Genomic DNA, 20,848 nt, shown 5'->3' with positions numbered 1-20,848 from the left:
TGATTTTTGCGGCGCCGTGCTTGGGTGACATCACAGAAACCGTCGTAAGGAGATTACCTGTCGATCAAAACTCATGACTTGCGAACCAGCCTTTTCAAATTCTTCATCTAAACGCAGTCTCCTCTCACTCAAACCATCCATCCACGGCAAGTACTTAAAATAAAAAGCAGGAAAAAATAGCAACTTTCCTTGTGTTTTTCGTCGCGCTGTGCTTGGGTGACGTCACGGGAGAAGTGGCCAGTACCAAAGTGGAATGACCGGGAGAATAAACCTTAAAAGGTGTGCAATTCCCACAATCAAACCTGATGGAGAGGCCAGAGCTGTAAGTAAATCCAACGCTAACTAAATGATTATATAATATCAGACGTGGCAAATCCAAGTCCAGAAAGCAAAAACCTTGTCAGAGTTTGGTTTAAGCCCCAGGTGCTAGCTAGCTAGCTCCCTAGCTAGCTCTCACGGTGCTCGTTTTACTGCTAGGGAGCTAGCTAGCTAGCTAGCTAGCATCAGGAGCTAAAGAAAAAACTGTGGCAGGGTTTTTACTTTCAGGTGCTAGCTAGCTAGATCCCTAGCTAGCTCCCATGGTGCTCGTTTACCTGCTAGGATGCTAGCTAGCTAGCTAGCTAGCATCAGGGGTTAAAGCCAAACTGTGGCAGGGTTTTTACTTTCTGGACCTGGATTTGCCACCTCTGTATAATATTAGAATAAAGTCAAGTCAAGTCATCTTTATTTAATAGCGCTTCCAAACAGCCGTAGCTGTCACCACCACTAAGAATAGCTTTGTTGTCAAGCATGATATGCCAGACGTATTTTATTCTATAAAAAAAATTATAAACTTGTTACACATTACCTTGTGCATGTATGAATAGTACATCAATGCTGTATAAACATTGCCTTTAAACTTTGTGCTTCAGTCTGAGCATTCACACATTACAAAGGAGAATTGAAAAAAAAACACAATTCTATTCGTGAAATCAAACAGCTCCAGTCTCTGTCTGAACGGACATGTTATTTGACGCAAGTCTCTATTTCTGGGATAATATCATTTGAAAGCAATCTGGAAGCAAGGATGATGCGAATTATGTTCTGACATCGCTTTTCCTTCTGCTTGGAGTCTAATCATTTGATTCATCATCACTCCTCTCTTCCAAGTAATCAGGATGTTTTGTTCCAGAGAGGCTGGCTCACTGCTTGATAATGACATCACCATGGAAATTATGCTTTCTGAAAACCTGAAATGGCTCTGTTCTGGCATAGGCTCAGGCTAGCCACCACCCACCTTCAATCCATAAATCGTAAAATCCAAAGACAGGAAAAAAAAAAGAAAAGAAAGACATATTGATTAGTGGAACGATAAGGACAAACGTTACAGAGTACTGTAAAACAGGGCTAGGAAAATAATCTAAATTTAATCTTGATTTCGAGTGTGTGGCGAATGTTATTCTGCCCTCCCTGAGCGTGATTTAGGTTGTTTAATGAAACCCCAGCTGGAGTTCACAGTAATTTCAGTAAAGACGATCGTTCTCAGTCCGTGTATTTTTTTTCGACACACACAAAACAACCGGCCGACGGAGAGATGGAAGTGTCCACCTCTGAAAATATACATATTTGTCAGGACCACGGACTATTTGTCATTTACAAGGAGTCCATGAGATGCTTCATATTCTAATTACGTTGCTCTTAATTTTGAAAAGGCAAATGTGCTGATCCTTTCACCAATAGCTACCTCTGTATACCTGCAAGCAGCTCACCCTCCGAGAGACTTTTTAGTGCCTTGGCATGTAAGTACATTTAGTTACATGCCAGCGTACTTGTTTGAAACCAACCAAAGTGTTTGTCCTGTCAAAGAAAAAAATAATAATAAATTAAATTTGATATGCAGTGTTGATTTTCAGGGTTACTGTTTACATAATTTAATTGTGGGATTGTGATTTTTATTCTCCACACTTTTTTGTAGTAACTCCCACATAATACTTCAGATCTACACCATTCAAATTTCAACTTGCTTCCAAAATTCACGCCTCCTGGGGTATATATAAATCATCTAATTTCACATTACTTACAGTATTCACACAATTTCACGTTAAATATAAACTTTTCCCCATTCATTTTCAATATAACAGACATTCAACTTTTTCCAAGTCACTTTCCACGCCCACTTCCATACATACAACTTATAATCATTAAGACCTGTCTGAGGCTGCTCAGTGGAGCAGTTGGTAAAGTGCATCCCAGCTTCGACTGTACAGTGCAAATATATCCATGGCAATTATGCTAAGTGATATACATGTATACCAACTACCATATCAAGAAATGCATTATAATTTCACTTGATTAAATATGCTTGTTTTCAGCATCAGATGACCCTTTTCAAAATAAATACGCCATTAGCCATGATTTCGTATAAGTCAAGTTAGCCCAGTGCTTAGAGCAAGTACCTGCCACCAAGGAGTACCGGGGTTCAAATCCCGCGTGGACGGCATTTTAGTACATTTGATGGTTCAATACCAAATGAAGTGTGGTCACACTTCAGCAATTTCTTGGGTTCAAACCCCGCTTGGACCACATTTTAGTACTTTAGTCATTTATCTTTTAATTTACTTCATAAGAACATTCATTCAAATCTTAGCATTCAGCTATTGCAATCAGCATTCTCATAAATTGCACTTTGTCTAGTTTAAATTGAAGCTGCTCAATGCATGAAATTGAATTTAGAATCGTTACTACCACGACCACATGGCCAAAAACTGAAGCTGCAAACTCCCTTCTTAACGTACATAATGCACATATGACGTCACATCCACAGACAGCAGGCGGGAAATTCGAACCCAAATCCAGTCTGAAAACTATTGTCCAGAGACTTACATGAGTACCTATTGTGAACAGCTAAGGTATTAATCTGCTGATTAGAAGTTGTTTGAGTAATAAAAGTCAAATAAAAAGACTATTGTAAAGATATTTTGGGGAAAATATCTGCATTGAGCAGGGTCTGAATACTTTCCGTACCCTCTATAAATAATATTCAGTGCTTTGTTCCTGATTTAAATTCATATTTAAAGGAGATTCAAAGGAGCTCCAAGTTTTTTGTTGTAACCGTTATAAGAGCTATATATAATAAAGCCAAGATTATTCTTTATTCTGATTTTTAAATTGTTATTACTGTGCTTATTTATTTTCAAGGAAACATATTTGTTTTATATGTTTTTTTAATGCCTAAAACTTAAATGCTGAAATTAAGGAGACAAAATCAAATGATTTAATTTAATTTAATAAGTTGTGTTACGTTCGACTTTTAGAGAATCAACATCCATTAGTGAGGGGGTACTCATGCTATGACAAAAAATGGTTTGGTGGGTACACAAGCCAAAAAAATAATGAATTAACGCAGATTAATTGCATTATTAATTTTGACCATAGATAATCCTTTAGCGTGACAGCGGATGGCTACGTTTAAGTTAGCACAGGTGTATGAATGAGCAATAAACATGAATACATGCATTAAAGTAAAGCATTTAATAAATGTTTGAGTATCACATTTAGACTATTTGTTCAAGTCAAAATATTGGGGTCATTTTTTTCCATTTTAAATTATGAAAGTAATTAACAGATTAGAAAAAGAGGCGGATGAGCGTGTGCAGTGGATAAAAAAATGTAGAAGACATCCTCATAACATTAAATGTCAAAATAATTAACACATAAACAGTGCTCTTCAAATTTGGCGGGACAAAAATGTTGATTAAAAAAATACTTTTTTTATTAAGCGATTAATCGTGATTAATCAAAATTCCAAGATGTGATTAATCTGATTAAAAACGTAATCGTTTGACAGCTCTAGTTTTAAAACAACACTTCATCGTTGTGAGTTATGACTTTTTGGCTGCTGTAATCTCGCACGTTTTGTAAACTGCGGCAGCGATTGATAAATTTGAGTTGTCCTATATTTTGAGACAGAACAGGTCTGTATTTGGCCATATGTTGTGTCGTCCAATTTCATGAATGAAAATTAGGACGGCCGAAATGATTATTGCTCGTCATTACTCAGCTCATCTTAATTTACCAAAATAAAAGTATATTTTGTCTATTTTAATGTATTTTTTATTTTATTTAGCATGTGTGAGTTTACTGACTGGAGATCGTTAAGTTTTATTTTTTAAATATGTATATTCAATTTATTGATAAATGCAGTGATTAAAAAGTGCACTGTTTATATGTCATAACGTGAAAAGTTGGATATGTTGAAGTGGTAAATTGTAACTAACTGTAATTGTAGTATAAAAAAAAAACTGTGATATTAAGGCTTCGTTTGCTTTTATTTTAAGATTCTGTAATCTATAATTGATATGATATTGTTTATTATAATTAACTTTTTGTTGGGTAAAAAATTCACTGAAGAAGACCTTGAAAAAAATTCTTGCATATGATATTGCATTCGCAATTCGTTCAGCCCTAATTTAAAATACTTTTATCAGATTTGGTTCATTTGCAGGGGGGTTTGGTAAGTGCTCCTCCACTGCCACCCACTGGTCGATGCACAGCAGCCAATGGCTCCCCCCAAATTCCCCCACGGCCACAAACCCCACATACGGCCCCCTGTTACCGAGTCTTTAACGCACCCATAGACCGGTTTGTAGGCACCCATAGACCGGTTTGTAGACACCCGAAACCTCTGATCCAAGAATCGCCCCTGGCTGTTAGTGTTACTTTTGTGAATGATGTACTAAAAGACATCCGAAAAAGATTTTATTTAAAAAAAAATAATAATAATCTATTTACAATATTATTTCTTTGAATGTTATGTTTTTTTGCAGTATAAAATCTAACTGAATTTTTAATATGAGCTTTATATTTTGTTTAAGCTATGGAAGGATTTAACCTAACAGAAAAAAAAATTGCCCAGTGTGGTACAAAGATAAGATAAATGATGATTGACCAATTTAAATGTAATGAAAATATTGTTGTTGTTTTTTTTAAAGTACTAATAACATGTTGATTTCATTGTATTTAGTTATAAAATTTGTACTGGCCCAGTCGGGTCAGTATCAGCGAACTTCAAGTGGTCTGACAGCCACGGGGCCATTGTTAATGTAGAACCGTGCGCAAAATTAATGACATGTTTAAAAAGGATATTTTGGTAGGAGGGACGGTGACAAATGAATGCTGATTTTATGCCACAACAATATGTGCACCAAGTACAAGAGACAATGGATATTCAATTCTGACTTCTTGTATAGCAAAGAGTCAAAGGTGAGCTCATTGTGTGCCGTTTGGGCAGCTGGTCCTATATTGAGCACAGCTGCAGTAAATGATTTCTTTGCAACACCAGGATTTAACGACTGGGATTAGTGGACTATGAACAAGGCCCATTTATTATTAGGATGCCCATGATTAGCTCGTTATTCGCTTCAGTGAGGCTCGTCGAGCGGCCAAGCACAAAAAAAGAGATTTTTGGGGGGGGGGGGGGGGTCATGGCTAGTATTTGTTGGCATGTTTCGCATCCGCATGTCTAAATCCTATAGCAATGCAAAAATATTAGATTAACTAAAATGCGGGTTTCATCGATGGTTAAAAAAAGTGTAGATATGAACCCTAATAATTAAAATAATACTAATAATGTAACTGTGACATTCTAATGGAATACTATGTACATGTGTGTATATCTCTCGTGCTTGTGTGGGTTATCTCCAGGTCGACATTAACGGTGGCCAATGGGCTCATGATTGAGCCACCAATGTCGGACCACCTGAAGTTCACTAATGGTGGCCCGTTCAATTTCTAGGGCCAACTTATTAATAAGCCAATTTGGCAATTTTACTTACCTTCACACTTTTTATTTACAGCAGCTGCAGTCTATGTTTAATTGCCTACATTTGTCATGAAGAGCAATCGAATACATGCATCAGCAATTATGATATCTGACATGTATCAATTGATTGGGTCAATCAATTGCCAAGTTATGCAAGACTGATACCACTATCTTTCACAATTTATTGCATTGCAACTGTGTTAAAGGATGTCCTAGATGTCATTATTTTACACAGAACCCTTAAGTCACGGTTTGTTAAAAAAATAAAAAGTAACACACAAAACTAACAAAACTGCAATATAAATGTGAGCGCTAAATATGACAACCAATTACTGCTAACAAACACGTGACAAGGATGACCCAAGATAACTTCATTAATTAAACACATTCCACCACGCAGTGCATTCTGGGACCCACAGATATGCAAAATAGGTCGATATGACACGTCCGTAACCGTGAAAGCTTGTATGGCTTCTGCGCTCCATGTACACGGTTGACTGGAAGTAAAAATAAAATAAATAAATGATCAGATGTGTGTTCTGTATTGATAGCAAACACTTTGGTGTTGAGAAAAAGGTAAGTGAAATTAAAATCAGTTCAGATACAAGCATGTCATTCTTAATTATTTCAAATCTCTCCTCAAAACCTACATGCAGTGTATTGTATACGGCAGGTGAAACGTGCATACTTTTAACCGCACAATAAGCTTGTGTTCACTGTGGCGATTTCTGTGCCGTTTGCATAGCATCCAGCTTCTTACATTCCAAACAAGGCAGAGCCGCAAAACGTTTTATGCGCCTGCAACGGACATTGGATTTGATGACATGTACTATTCTCAGCAATCAGTCCTAGGTGCTATTTATATTTATTAGTTTTATTAACAGCTCCCCAATCAGCACACAATGCTATCGTTTCAATCGATATCCACACTAGATGTCTCAAGGCGGAGTCAGCAGCGTCGTCATTCATGGTCAGCAATCTTATGACAGGGGGCTGCTCTAGTGTGCTGTGCTGTAGCTCTGGTGCGCTGTGCTGTAGTCGGCGGTAAGGTGGATGATTTACCCACTTAAATACTTGCAACTCGCTGAATTCTTGACGGATTTACAAACGGATTGTTTTTTGTTTTTACAAGTGTTATTACCAGGCTATGATTCAAGGCTGAATTTTTATCACAGATTTTTTTTTTTAACATGGCATAGTTGTTTGTGTCATCTCTGGTGTCATATCTAACAACAAGATTGAAAATCGGTTGAGAATTTGAGATAGTTAAACAATTTACAGTTATTTCAAAGTCCGTGCTCCACTGACTAATGTTATGAGGGATCGAGCAGCCCTGTCCCAAGATGGTTGCCCTGTGACAACATTACTTTGCCTTGGATGATCAATCACAGCGCACATGTGCCAACTAGCATTTGTATGTATGTATAAAAGTATCCATTCAACATTCTTCTCCATGGCTTTCTTCTTCTACTGTCTCGGTTGCACGTCATTATGTCGGTACATCCCAGTGTGCCACCCAGTTTTCAGATTGAGACACCACAGCTTGTGTTGAAACTCTAGTTAAATTGGAGATACTGCACTCCTAAATGTTACACTTTTGTATTGAATTTAATTATTTGCACTTGCCTTAAAAGAGCTTGTACAACCTCATATTTTGAATGGGAATTTTTATGGCCACTTGATATTTTATTTCATTTTATTTACGTATGTAGTTTTTAAAATTAATTTTATTGTGTGTTCTACAGGGTGTCCACATAGTGTGGACACAGAGGTAAAATACAAATAGCCCGGCAAATTGTATAAATAAATGTGATGAAATCAACACACGAGTTATCTTTTATTATGAATAACTTTTATTACTTATCATTATAGTTTTAGTTTTGCCATTGGCATTGTGCTTGCGATGATGAAGTGACGAGTTTTGTTGATTGCTCCATTGTCTTGTCATCATCCCCTTTCAGGAGACCTCCAAAACGGTATGTTTGTTCAATCATTTACATCTTCAAAGAAAGAAAGCCATTTTCAGCACTCAAGATTGGTGAATAATTTGTCAAAAATAAATATTAAAAAAGTATATATAAAATAAAAAAATAAAAAATAAAAAGAGTGGACCTACTAATTGTATACATTTTTGGAAAACACTAAATAGACCAAATTCTTACGTGAGGTATCGGTCCAACGCCAGCGATATACAGGGTCCGTGCTGGCATGGCCACCACAATTTGGCTCATGGTGGCCCGATAAGGTTTAATGTAAACCCTTCATATGTGAGTAGAGCATTTACATGATCAGTTAAGCTGTTATAAATATTTTGTGTTTGCATAATTGTTGCATTATAATTACACACAATTTGTGTAAGTGAACAGTAACAACATGACATCTTCCTAACGCAGTCTCCAGGATCATTAACTCCCGTTTGTATCACTCCTTCATACTTCTCTCCTTTTACTCTTGTTCTCCATGGTAAGTGTCCTAATGGCCAGAAAAATGTATGTGGTTTGCTTTCAAGTATTAAATGATTATGAACTACTTTAACTTATTACAGTCTTTTTAATCTATGTAGGGGTACTTTATATGACCAAATTTGACGTTTTTTTCTTCATCAGGTACGCCACGTGTCTGTTAATGTTTGCTGTAATATATAAAGAAACGTGCACTCTTTTACTGCTGTTCTCCTTGGTAGAAAGGCACTTTATAAGACCACATTTGACCAGTGGATACATTTTTTTGTCCAAACATCAAGTGGAAGTATTCAAATTAAACAGAGTCCCAACTAAAAATAAATCCTGGTGTGCATTCCTTCCTCAAATACAATGCATCAGAGTCAAACACCATCCTTTAATTTGCACATCCATGACACACCCAAAAATAAGTATTGCCATGTGCTGCTTTTGTTGCTGCCAGAATTCAGCATTTCAATAATGGATTTCCCTGCCTCAGACTGGTTTGGCTGTTAAACTGCAGCACATGACTGTCACCATTTACCAAGCACCTTTATATTTACATTTCCCCTCAAAGAAGCAAATAAGTTTATTTTATCTATGCTAAGTACCCTCTTGTGTCTGGTCGGAGAACTACAGTACTGAGCCTCTCAGAAATTGGTAAATGCTGGCATCTGCTGGTTGGAGTGTACCACATACACAGTGACTGAGCACAATCAAGCACAGTAGTATTATGCTTCTGCTCATTAGTCCAAGTTATTGGTAATTACCATAGGTTTAGTTCATGCCTTTTCTTACTATTGTCCCACCATTACAACATAATCTTTTCTTGGCAGGCACTAAACATTTATATGGTGACATCTCTGACAACTTCCTGGGGAAACAGTAGTAAATGTTAAACTTTATGTGATCACAACAAATGTTCCCTCTAATTTTTCCATCCATCGGCACATTCACACAAATTCAATAAGCATTACTTGGACTACAGTGAGCAACATCAAACATGCACACGTGTAGCCAAACCTGTATCACACCTGTCCAAAACCTAAAACCAAGATATTAACAAGTTACATGATGTTGGTATGTTACAACAAAATTCTAACCACTTATACATCATTATTACATGCCACATTTATGTGGTGAATTGGTCCAAACTGACTTATCCAGAAATCAACGTAAATGAGAAATCTGTAATAATTTTTAACACATTTACGCTCAGTCATTTTCACTGAAGCAATCCCTTTCGCTCCCGGCTGTTTTACTGCATTTTGACTGATTTTGCAAGGCCCACAGAATATTGTGTTCTATTAGGGTGATCGTATTCCCATTTCCAAAAAGAAGAGGACACATGCCCCGGCCTTGAAATTGTGGTACCAGTCGCAGTTACACAGTGTACTTCACCTCCTATTAGTCACGCAATGCCAACCGGACATTTTCATGAATTTAAAAAAACCCTGGACGCCCGAACAGGATATAAAAAAATGGTCTGTCTTCCTAAATGTACTCCCAAAAGAGGACGTTTGGTCACCCTAGTTCTATTGCTAAAAAAAAACAAAAAAAACATGGAACCTACCAAAAGAAAGATTAGAGTCTCTTCTTCTAGTCTGAAAACTATTGGCCAGAGGCTTGCAGAAGTACCCATTATGAACAGTTAAGATGTTAATCTGCTAATTATAATATGTTTGAGTCACAAATGGTCAGATAAAAAGGCACTTGTAAAGATATTTTTGGCCAAATGGCGACATAGAGCAGCTTCAATATTAAAAGTCTTTGGAGGTAAAACTTTAGTAGTCTAACTTAAGATGTCAGATCATTGCAACAGATTTAAAAAGCAGGACAAAATGGCCTATAACACATAACTCACATTTTGTGTTAAAAACACCAAGAAAACAAAGGGGCAAAAATATGCATGGTAGATTGAATGAGAGTGTGAATAGTGGTTCATCTATGTGTGCCTTGCGATTGGCTGCGACCAGTTCAGGGTGTAACCCGCCTACCGCCTGAATATGGCTCGGAAATGCTCCAGCATGCCCGCAACGTTCGCGCGTATACGTGTTGCGGAAAATGGATGGATGGGTGGAGTACACTGGGAGTGGAGGGCTCTGACTATGTTTGCCTTGGACCTCCAAATTGCTCGCTACATCCCTGGGATGAATCAGCCAAAATGTGCTCATTCTCCGCTCCTGCATTGATGGCGAAGGCAGCTCGGAGCTGCAAGAACTCATGTGAATCACACAATACATTGATCTTCGATACGTCATATATATCATATATATATTTGTCAACTATTTTTGTTTGTTTTCAACATTTTCAACAACCATGATTGTTTTTTTAAATGTTCAGATAATTAAGTGGGATGTTTTTTTAAATGTTCAGATAAGTGGTAAGAGCGTAATGAGTTTGTGTATACATGACTTTTCACCATGAGCATAGTAAACAAGCCACAAATTAACGCAGACTCAGCCCTCTACAGGGATAATGTTACATTAGTAAGGTACATTAACATTAATATCACTGAAAAGTGTATAGTACCCAAGACTAAGTAAAATTAACCTAGCGGGAATCTTCAGAGGAAAGCATGATCTGAGTGACAATGATTACATGACTCGATGCGCATTTTAGTCTGAAATGCTCCCACTCTTTCACCATTTTTTGTCTTTAAAAAATATATATATATACACAAGATCCAAAAATGTCATCAATGGAAACAAATATCTAGGTCTAGATACCCAAACCCCTAACCAAGTTAACACTAAAATATACCTACTTTACTAAACAATTATATTGTGGAAACACTGACACTTTTTATGAAACTAGAAAAGCGAATTCAGAGTTCTGTCTTAATTTTTTCACCAGTGACGGACATGCAAAGGTGTGAGACGTGACAAACCTAAGGATGGACACACACAACAAAGGTTTGAGCAATCATAAAGTGTCTGCAAAAGAAAGGTAGGACCACCAAGGAAATCACTGAGAACATTTGCTGAAAAAAGGACTGTTGAGTTCAAGCAAGGCAGGGTTGGCACAGAAACTGACCCACTGTCAAGTTGTCCAAAATCTCAACCACTGATGAACAAGCTGATGCCATTCACCGAATGGTCTTGAATGACAGATGTCTTCCTGTCCAGCATCAGTTCTGGTTCAGTCCACAGTGTTTTAAATGAGACCTTTAAGTGATGACCAAGCTGGCTGCAAGAATGTTGACGGCATAGTAGAAACTCACATTTCCAAAAACTTCTGACTCATTTTCCAGGCGGATCCTGAGAACTTCCGTTGCTGATTGGTAACTCAAGACGAAACATGGGTTCATCACTTTGAACCTGAGTCAAAACTTCAAAGCAAGCAGTGAAAACACTTCGATTCTCCACCCCCAAAGAACTTCAAGCAGACAGTGTCTGTTGGCAAGGTTATGACTTCTGTGTTTTAGGATTCTGAAGACGTGATCATGAAAGACTACCTGGAAAAGGGAAAAAACTATTACTTGACAGTGCTACGCTACCTGAAGCAGCCAGTTGTAGATTTGAATTTCTACCCCACCCACCTTACTTGCCAGACTTGGCTGTATCTGACTTCTACCCGTTTCCTTAACGTACTTGTCATTTTGGAAACAATGATGAGGTTATGTGGAGTTTTTAGGGGATCAGGACACCACCTTCTTGTGTGATCGGATAGCATTGCTTCAGCATCATTGGGGATTACACAGAAAAATACTGAAAAACTGTCTCCTTCCTGTGAGTCCTTCAGGGTGAGGGTTAGAACTTTTTGATCAACCCTCGTATTTTATTTAAAATAGCACCAATGTATGTATGTATCAGCTGATGCTGTGAAGATTGTACCAAAAGAGAAGTAACACTAATCACCATCCCCACGGCCTTTAATATATTTTCCCACCATGCCTTTATATCACTATTTTATTCAGTACAATTTCAACATATGTGAACATCCCAGATGAAGATGACTTATCTGTATTCAGTCTTGGGAGGCAGTGAAAATATGCATGATGCTGTGCAAATGAACAGAGTGAATCGGCATTTTGTTCTCCCTTTTATCTCAGTCATGAAAAAAAAAATTTTTTTTTAAATGGCCGCTTCCCCTCAACTGCCTGTGCGCTCATGCTCGCTGTTTTCTCATGCAGCTGAGGAACCAAAGGGTTCATTAGACATCAGTATCTATTTGTCCTCACTGCCGCCGAGTCACCCTCTCACCCACCCGCTCAAAATAGGCATATGCTTTGAAGAAAAAGTGGATCGTGTCTCTCTTCATAAAGATTGAGATATGCCCGTGTGTGTGTGTCCCACGTGGCTAATAACGTTCATGTGACAAAGAGAGAGAGAGAGAGAGAGAGAGAGAGAGAGAGAAAGAGAGAGCTACGTCGGGTGTATGCGCGCACTCTGCACATATTCCCCCTCCCGACACATTTAATCGTGCATATTTTCTAAAAGATTGAGTCAACATTGACCTGTCAGTAAACTGTTTAAAAAAAAAAAAAAAAAAAAAAAGAACCTTCCAAAGGGCACTTTTTTTGCGAAAGAGCAGAGGGGCAAGGGTGTCAGCACCACTAGGGGGTCTGCCTCTGCACGCCAGTGTCTGTATGCATAAATTAGTTCTGGTTTCCTGGAATGTATGTGGCGCTCGCTCACAGGCCAAAAGAATAACAATTTTAGACCATCTCTTAAAATTAAAAACAGATATTTGTCTCCTACAAGAAACATACCTACAAAAATCTGAAGATTTTTTTTTTATTGACAGAAATTTCAGCCAGGTGTACTCTGCCTCTTATAACAGTAGACAAAGAGGAGTCTGTATACTCATAAATAAGAATTTTGTCTTTATACTCATACATAATAATTTATTCTTTACTTACTTTATATTGGAGAATACTTTGACACAGTCTTAAATCCATTAATAGATCGTTCTAATAATACGACACGTACAAGGCAATTAAAATCTGCCAAAATAATAGAGGAATATATGAACGATTTTGGCCTCATCGACAGCTGGAGACTTAAAAACCCGACTAAAAAGGAATTTACCTTCTTTTCCGCGGGGCACCAATAATTTTTCAAGAATTGATTTTTTTCCTTACAAATAATTCTATTGCTGATAAAATTGGTACAAAAATACATCATATTATTATTAGCAACCATGCACTAGTCTCCCTCACCCTACAAGATGATTACACCTTTAAACCTCCCCCGACATACCGTTTTTAACTCACTGCTAAATGATAGAGTTGGACAAAATTATAAGAAGAGAGTGGGGCAGACTTTCTGGAAATAAATTACTCAAACTTATCTCCATCTCTTTTCTGGGAAGCTGGAAAAGTGGTAATTAGAGGTAAAATTATATATATATATATCTATATTCATCTTATAAAAAGAAACTGGATCAAAAATTTGAAAAAGGCCTGGAAGATAAAATTAAACAACTGACAGATGAATACGCAATAAACCCAAATAACCAAATATGGACTGAATTACAAAAATAGTTACACGATATGTTTTATTTATTTATTTTTTCTCTCTTTTTTTTTAAGAGCTCAGTATTGTTCATTCGGTAATGTCATCATCATTGCTCTTTTTTTTTTTTTTATATATATATACATACATATATATATATATATATATATATATATATATATATTACACGATATGTTATCCAAAAAGACAATTGACAACAATTGAGATACAACAACTTTGAATATAATAACAAATCAGGTAAATTTCTTGCAAACCAACTTCAACGCAATCGGGAAAAATCTCTTATAACGGCTATTAAAAGGGACAACTGGTGAGTGCACACAATCACCAGAAGAAATTAATAATATTTTTCATAACTATTATCGCAACCTATACTCAGAAACTAACAAGCGTAACCCTGAGCATATTGAGGCATTCCTCAGTAACTGAAATATGCCTGAGTTATCTACTGAACATAAACATATTTTAGATGCGCGACTGACTATAAATGAGCTGTACAGTGCTCTAGATAGTATGCCTAATGGCAGAGCACCTGGCCCAGATGGTTATCTGGCCATATTTTTTTCGAGCACTTTTGGTTAATGCTTGCTCCATTATTCTTAAGAGTAGTAACAGAAATTAAAACTAATGGTTACATACGTCCACACATGAATACAGCAGCAATTAAACTTTTATTAAAGCCAGAAAAAGACCCCACCCTTCCATCAAATTACCGTCAAATATCACAAATTAATACTGACATTAAAATTCGCGCTAAAGTCTTCGCATCTAGCCTAGAAACAGTCATCTCGACAATTATGCATCGCAATCAAACAGGCTTTATTAAAGGTTGTCATTCTACTAACAATACTCGGAGGCTCTTTAACTTAACGGGGAGGTCCCCGGGATTTGGGGGTCGGCGTTCGGGGGGCTGGTGTGCCTTGGGGTTGGGTCAGGAATGGGGGGGGGGGGGGGTTTAATGAATGCCAGATCCCCCACACCAGCATCTACCGAAATTCAAACACAATATGCTTATTCCTCTAGTCGCTGAATCGGTGGAGACTGATGTCTGTGGATCTCACTCTGCTTCATCTATCCTTCCTTCCTTTCTTCAGTCTTTCCTTTTATCTCTTGAGGTCTCTCTAATTTGATGGAATTTAGATGTTTCTGGGAATGGTGAAAGATTCTGGTTTATAACCCTGTGGGTAGTAGGTGGTGTCTGGTCGGTATGGATTAAACTTTTCTTTATTTTCTTTGATCCTTCCTCGGGTCTCCTGACAACTTCACGACTCTAGCGGGATTCTAAAGTCTTCGGTTTAGGTGAAGGGTATGGGATTTTTAATAGGTTTCAGGTGAGTTGATGAGCACAAACTTTCACGCATGCGCACAAACACACACAAACGAGAGCAATGATGATGACATATTCAAATCAGTAAGATTACCTAATGAACAACACTGAGCTCTCTCTAAAAATAAAAATAAAAATGTTAAAACAAAGTTAGCGATTGTTTAGGCAGTGGTTATTTTGCCATATCCGGCAACTCTCTTGCGAGCGTTATTTTGCCATGAATGTCTCTGATTTGCCGTGAATGCTTATAGACATTTACAAGCAGTTATCAATAAGCACTGAATATGAATAACACCACTGCGCGGTCGCAACGTGCAAGCTGTCTCGTCGAGACCACTTAGCGGCCTGTTACCATCACAAAGTCACATCAACTAGGTGGCGAGTTGCTAGTCGTGGCAAAATAACCACCGCGGATTGTATCTTGGCAAAACAATACGGGAATAATAGAAATAAAAGGGGGAGAACCATCGGCAGCCAGGTAGATTTTTAGGATTTTCGCCACCCATATCTCCGTAATGCCAAGTCCTACCAGAGACATAAACTGGGCCCGACGAGAGCTTTCCAACGGTGTTCGTGTCGTCTGTCCACGACTTTCTATTCAGGAGATAAAGGGCCAACAAATGCCCAGATTTTACCCGAGGTACGCTCCAGCAGCCCTGGGATGCTCGGCCAGTGCTTTATTATCCAACCACCGTCTGCCTTATCATATCTGACCTCTTGTAACCAAACAACCTCCACACGACAAATGTAGCTCCCACTTTAGACACTATATTCCAAATAAAACTGTTAAACTTACATATTTCACATTTGCAGTCGTGTCACACACCACTGGGACCGATCCATTATGTTTGCAAATCCAGCTTTGAACAGGCTTTTCATTAAGAAAATTAAGAAAAATTGAGCAGCCAGCTTCTCGAACTTCTGTGGGTGTGACAAGCCGTGTCTTATTGACGTCACCATGTCACAGAAATTGAATCTGCCCTTTTGAAGCACACAATTTAGAAAGGAGGAGAAAGCTAAAGAAGTCGTGGACTGACTTTTTTCATACCTGGTTGGATTGTAGACAGGCCGGGGATGCATATTATTGATAGAAAACCCCTCTAAAGTGCATTTTGACTGTGTGGGAGCATTTCCGCGGACACGTTGCTTATATACAGGAAATGTTTGAGGACTGGCAGGCATGATAAGAACCCAAAAGACTCAACTGAAAGATGACGTCTTGGTGCTTTCGCTTTAAGAAACTCCCACCTAAGGTGATTCAAATGGCAGACAGCGCCGAGCGAGTTACGCCACAATTTGTGAATGGATTGTGCATGCTTGGGCTAACGTGTCTGCTTGCACTGTTGTTTAAACTCAAAAAGCTTTTTTTATTTTTTATTTTATCATTTGAAGATGCCAGAATTTGCACATAATTTTATATATTTGTCTGTCTGATGACATAGTTTTTAAAAATAAATCAGACTTTATGTTTAAGCAGTTACTCAGTACTTGAGTATTATTTTCAGCGAATACTTTTGTACTTATATTTGAGTGATTTTTTTTATGACTCCTATTATTTTGAAGTAATGCTACTCTTACTCGAGTACAATTTTTGGCTTCTCTACCCACCTCTGAGGGGGATAAACCGGCTGTTGAATTGAGCCTTCACCCACTTTCAAGCTAGTGGGTTGACTTTCCCGAAGGTAAGCGGATAGCTGATCACAATATAGCTCAATGGACCAGCATTGCTCGTCCTCGGTGAGTTTTTGTTGGCCATTCAAGCAAATGACATACCACTCAATGTGTTCAACGTGTTGGAGATTGTATTCAATGAAGGACTAACTAGTTTTCACCCCCCAAAAAATACATCATTCATCACCTCTCACATTTGTATGCTTACGTTAGTTAACTTGACTCTTTTCATGTTCACACTTCATTCCTACCTTGGATTTAAGGGCCCAATATTCCTTTGTGCCATACTCCACATTATTGAAAGCAGTCAGATAGTCATAGCTGATGACAGCTGTCTACAGAAGAAAAACAAAATAAAAACATGTAAAGAACTGAGCATCAAATACAATTTTAATAGAACTACAGTAGGATAAATACAAACATGAAACACATTGTAATTTGTCATCTGCTACAAAGTGTACAGCGCTATTTATTTTTTCAGAAAAGAAAGAGTACGTTTTCAAACTTTAGTAGGGAAAAAAGTTTACTGTATTTTTGCACTAATACAGGTAACTTCCTGTTTCGCTCTACACCTCATTGTGTGTATGCGTGCGGCAAGCAACGTGACAAACAGGAGCAGGAAGAAGTAGCGCAAATGAATATTGATGGCATATGTAAACAAACACGCATGTAAATTTATCAAGTCTGGAAAATAACTATTGTGTCCATTTCTTTTTTTCTCTCCTTTGACTCGCGAGTCGCGACTACGCACAGTGCTGCGTTTATGAACTTGGACATAGCAAGACTCAACAAAACATGACAGCTTTGCCACAAGCCCTCAACGGCAACACATTACAATAAAGCACAAAATAGTTCGTTATAATATGCAGTACAGTTGCAGTTCATCATAATCTTTAAGGATTTCTTTCTCTTTTTTTCCAATTCAGGTGCATACCACATTTTGTTTGTGTAGATCAATTTACTGCTTTTAAAATACACATAATAGTGAAGCAAAAAAAAGCATATTGGATAAATGTTAAATAAAACAAAATAAAAAAACAATACAAGTATTTATTTTAGTTATGTTTAGCACAGTGTATTTTCAAAATTTTACTCATCTGATTTCACTACCTTCTAGACCTACATTACAAAAGGGCTTAGTACCCAAGAAGAGTGAAATATTATAGTTTCTAGGGGTGTGAATTGCCTAGTACCTGGCGATTCGATTCGTATCACGATTCATGGGTCACGATTCGATTCGATAACGATTAATCCCGATAAGAATCTAAAATTTGATTATTGCGATTTTTTTATTTTTTTACTCAAATTTAGAAAACACTAATCAGTAAACTGTGTATGTACACTTTAAGATTTGTATTAAAATGTATTTATTTATCTGAAAATTCAGGCTTATAATTGAGCCACTGCATTTAACAAATAGGTTGCAGTCTGTTTCATGTTTGAACAGCACCAAAATAAAAATATTAAGGCTTAATGATCCATTAATATAACATTCTTCCATGCTTAATGTGTGAATCCTAACCCTAAGTAAGACGTTTTGTTGAATATTCCCATATAAAATTGATGTTTAAAAATCGATTTGGCCACATATCAAATCAATTCGAGAATTGTGTGCTGTAATATTGGGATATATTGCCGAATCGATTTTTTCTAACACCCCTAATAGTTTCATATTATTAATACTACTCTGCATAGTTTGTGGTTCAATTTTAAAATACACTAAAGATTTACAGCGAAAGAAATTCTAAAGCCACAGTATCACCATCAATTTATAAACATGTCAGAAATTATGGTACAAGCTGCAAAATGTAATCAAAGTTCAATGTACTATAATCTTAATTGTCTTCATTACATACTTTTAAAGAATTCAAAATGTAAACTAATGATGGTTTTAAAAAGAGCAGCCGCTTGTTGGGGCAATATGCTACTATTTACATCGTCAGTGTCCTGTGAAAAACATGTCCATTTTTTACATTTTTACATTTATGAGATGAAACTAAATGCAGACATTTGAGGGGCAATCACAGAAGAGTTCAACTTTTCTGATTTTTTTAATCGTAATTTATTTTATTTTTTTATTTAAAATAATGGACATAAAGCGACATGATGTTCCGATTAGTCGACTAATTGCAACTACTGTTGGTGATTAGTCGATGAGCAAAATAATCGATCCAATTAGTTTTTGTCACTTTAAAGGTTCTTAATAACGTGGATGTAATTTGATACTGACATCTTTAGGCTTCTGTTCATGTGACAAAAAAACATACCGGCACATGTCAACCATGGCAACACCCCGCCTGTGCTAGGGCATCTTATGTTATACAAAGCAAAGTTGAGAATATATTATATAGTTTGGGTTTATGGATTGGATCTGACTGGTTCTATAATAAAAACAATCCAGTCATTTTGGCCTCGATACCAATTCTGTGGATCGGATCGGACCATCCCTAACAAAAATACAGTACAGTTCACATATATTGTATTTTAGAACAACACTTACTAACCATAATGTATGAGATAGTGAAGCTTGCAGTAAAAAAAAATCGCAAGTGGCGGGTACGTCGCCAGGTCCAAGTATTCTTGACGTGCTGACTGACGAGCTCTGGTTTACAGCGTTCTTGAATTATATTTCCGAAGTCAGTAAACCCTTAAATGTCTGTAGACCACATTTCAGGCTAAGTAAGTATCAAGTTTAAACAACGTGCCAACTTGATTACAATATGAATACAATTAAAACGTTTTCACTGAGCAGTTGCGATTAATCACGTGTTTCCAAAATACAAATGCAGTATCTTACAGTGGCAGCAGCTCGTCCAAAGCGGATAAAACTCAGGTCATTGAAATCAAGTCGTCTATTGTAGAGGTAAAATCCAGAAGATGCAAACACTGCCAGAGTAGGGACTTTGAGCAACCGGAGAGCCATTAGTGGTACTGTGTAAGAATGACAAAAAGAATATGTTTTACATTATGACTATAATAGAAACCATATGTTTCATTTTACATCGGGGCTATAATGTTCCCAGATTTCAGTATAACATCCTGATAGTACCCCCAAAATAAATAAATAAACGTTACATTTACCGAAAGCATTGCAACAAGTTTTCTTTTCAATACAACAAAACATCAACCCTTACAATTACATTACTTTTTTTTTCTTTTTACCACTTATGGAATACCATAGCTCAGGCTCATGACAGGTTTAGGCAAAACATAATTCTGATATCCTGTGTGCTCCAGTGTGCTCCAGATCTTTACGGAGGGAACAGTCTGGTGCTTGCAGAATAGAATGAAAATTTCATATTTCATTAGCATTCAAATAATACTAATAACTAGGCCGATATTTACCAAATAGATTATTTATCGAAAATGAATTATTTTTAAATTACAGCGACTAATGTCAATACCTTCAAACCTTTATCATAATGCATGCCCATGTATCCCTTTACGGGCACTGACATGCAAAGAAGAGCCCATTTAGTTGATTGAGAATTACGACAGATTCACCTCAAATTGGAGTTTGTGTTCTGAGTTTACTCACTTGGAGTACGTAATTCACTGGTTGTTATTTAAGAACAGCAGAACGTGTGCTAGGGTTATGCAACGACTGGCTGAATTTTGTCATAAAACACAATAGGAGACCAACAACCGAGATTCTGCAAGAGCTATTCAACCCCAAAAACTGTCAGTAAAACCAATAAACTTTTACCTTCACGATGTCTCCACGAGTTGACTCTCTTCCACTTGCCGGCCGGTTTTGTTTTTGACCTCCTCGCCAGCTTCCGACATGCGTGCGCAAAGAACGCTGGTTATTGTAGTTCTTCTTTATCTTTTCTTCTTCTTTTACTTCTTTCGGTAGTTTTTGAGCCATTTCCGCCATCATCTGGTTGCAAATTGTCAATTGGGATTTTACCAACTTTAATAATAACGGGGAAATAAAATATATATATAATAAAAATGGGTTCGGAAATAAATAAATAAATGAATAAATAACAATATTACAAAAAGCACACACATACTTACAGTCATTATAACATTAAGGTAAATTCAGTATCAAGAAGTGAACGCAGTTCAAGGCCTTTCTTCAAAACAACCTACAGTATCGCGGCATGCTTTAAATTGTAACGAATCA

The 20,848-nt window shown here is 37.2% G+C and overlaps 1 protein-coding gene across 6 annotated transcripts in view; it reads right to left on the bottom strand.

The window, feature by feature from the left end:
• Window positions 1–20,532, bottom strand: part of adck1 (aarF domain containing kinase 1) — a 72,425-nt gene extending 51,893 nt beyond the window's left edge. For all 6 annotated transcript variants that reach the window (XR_015097132.1, XR_015097131.1, XM_086095312.1 and 3 more), the window contains exons 1-3: window positions 20,426–20,532; window positions 19,517–19,650; window positions 16,971–17,054 (exon numbers count right to left, since the gene is read on the bottom strand). Coding sequence is in view for 4 of the 6 variants with exons in the window: in XM_086095312.1 (XP_085951438.1) it covers window positions 16,971–17,054; window positions 19,517–19,642 (210 nt within the window). In the remaining 2 variants the exon portion in view is untranslated. The remainder of the gene's footprint in view (window positions 1–16,970; window positions 17,055–19,516; window positions 19,651–20,425) is intronic.
• Between the last annotated feature and the right edge of the window lie 316 nt (window positions 20,533–20,848).

This window comes from Leptonotus elevatus, chromosome 14, assembly GCF_054856555.1.
Source record: "Leptonotus elevatus isolate MCC_2025b chromosome 14, RoL_Lele_1.0, whole genome shotgun sequence".
In the NCBI taxonomy this organism is placed as follows: domain Eukaryota; kingdom Metazoa; phylum Chordata; class Actinopteri; order Syngnathiformes; family Syngnathidae; genus Leptonotus; species Leptonotus elevatus.
Note: the sequence above shows the minus strand (reverse complement) of the source record. Positions and strands in the feature narration are given on the sequence as shown.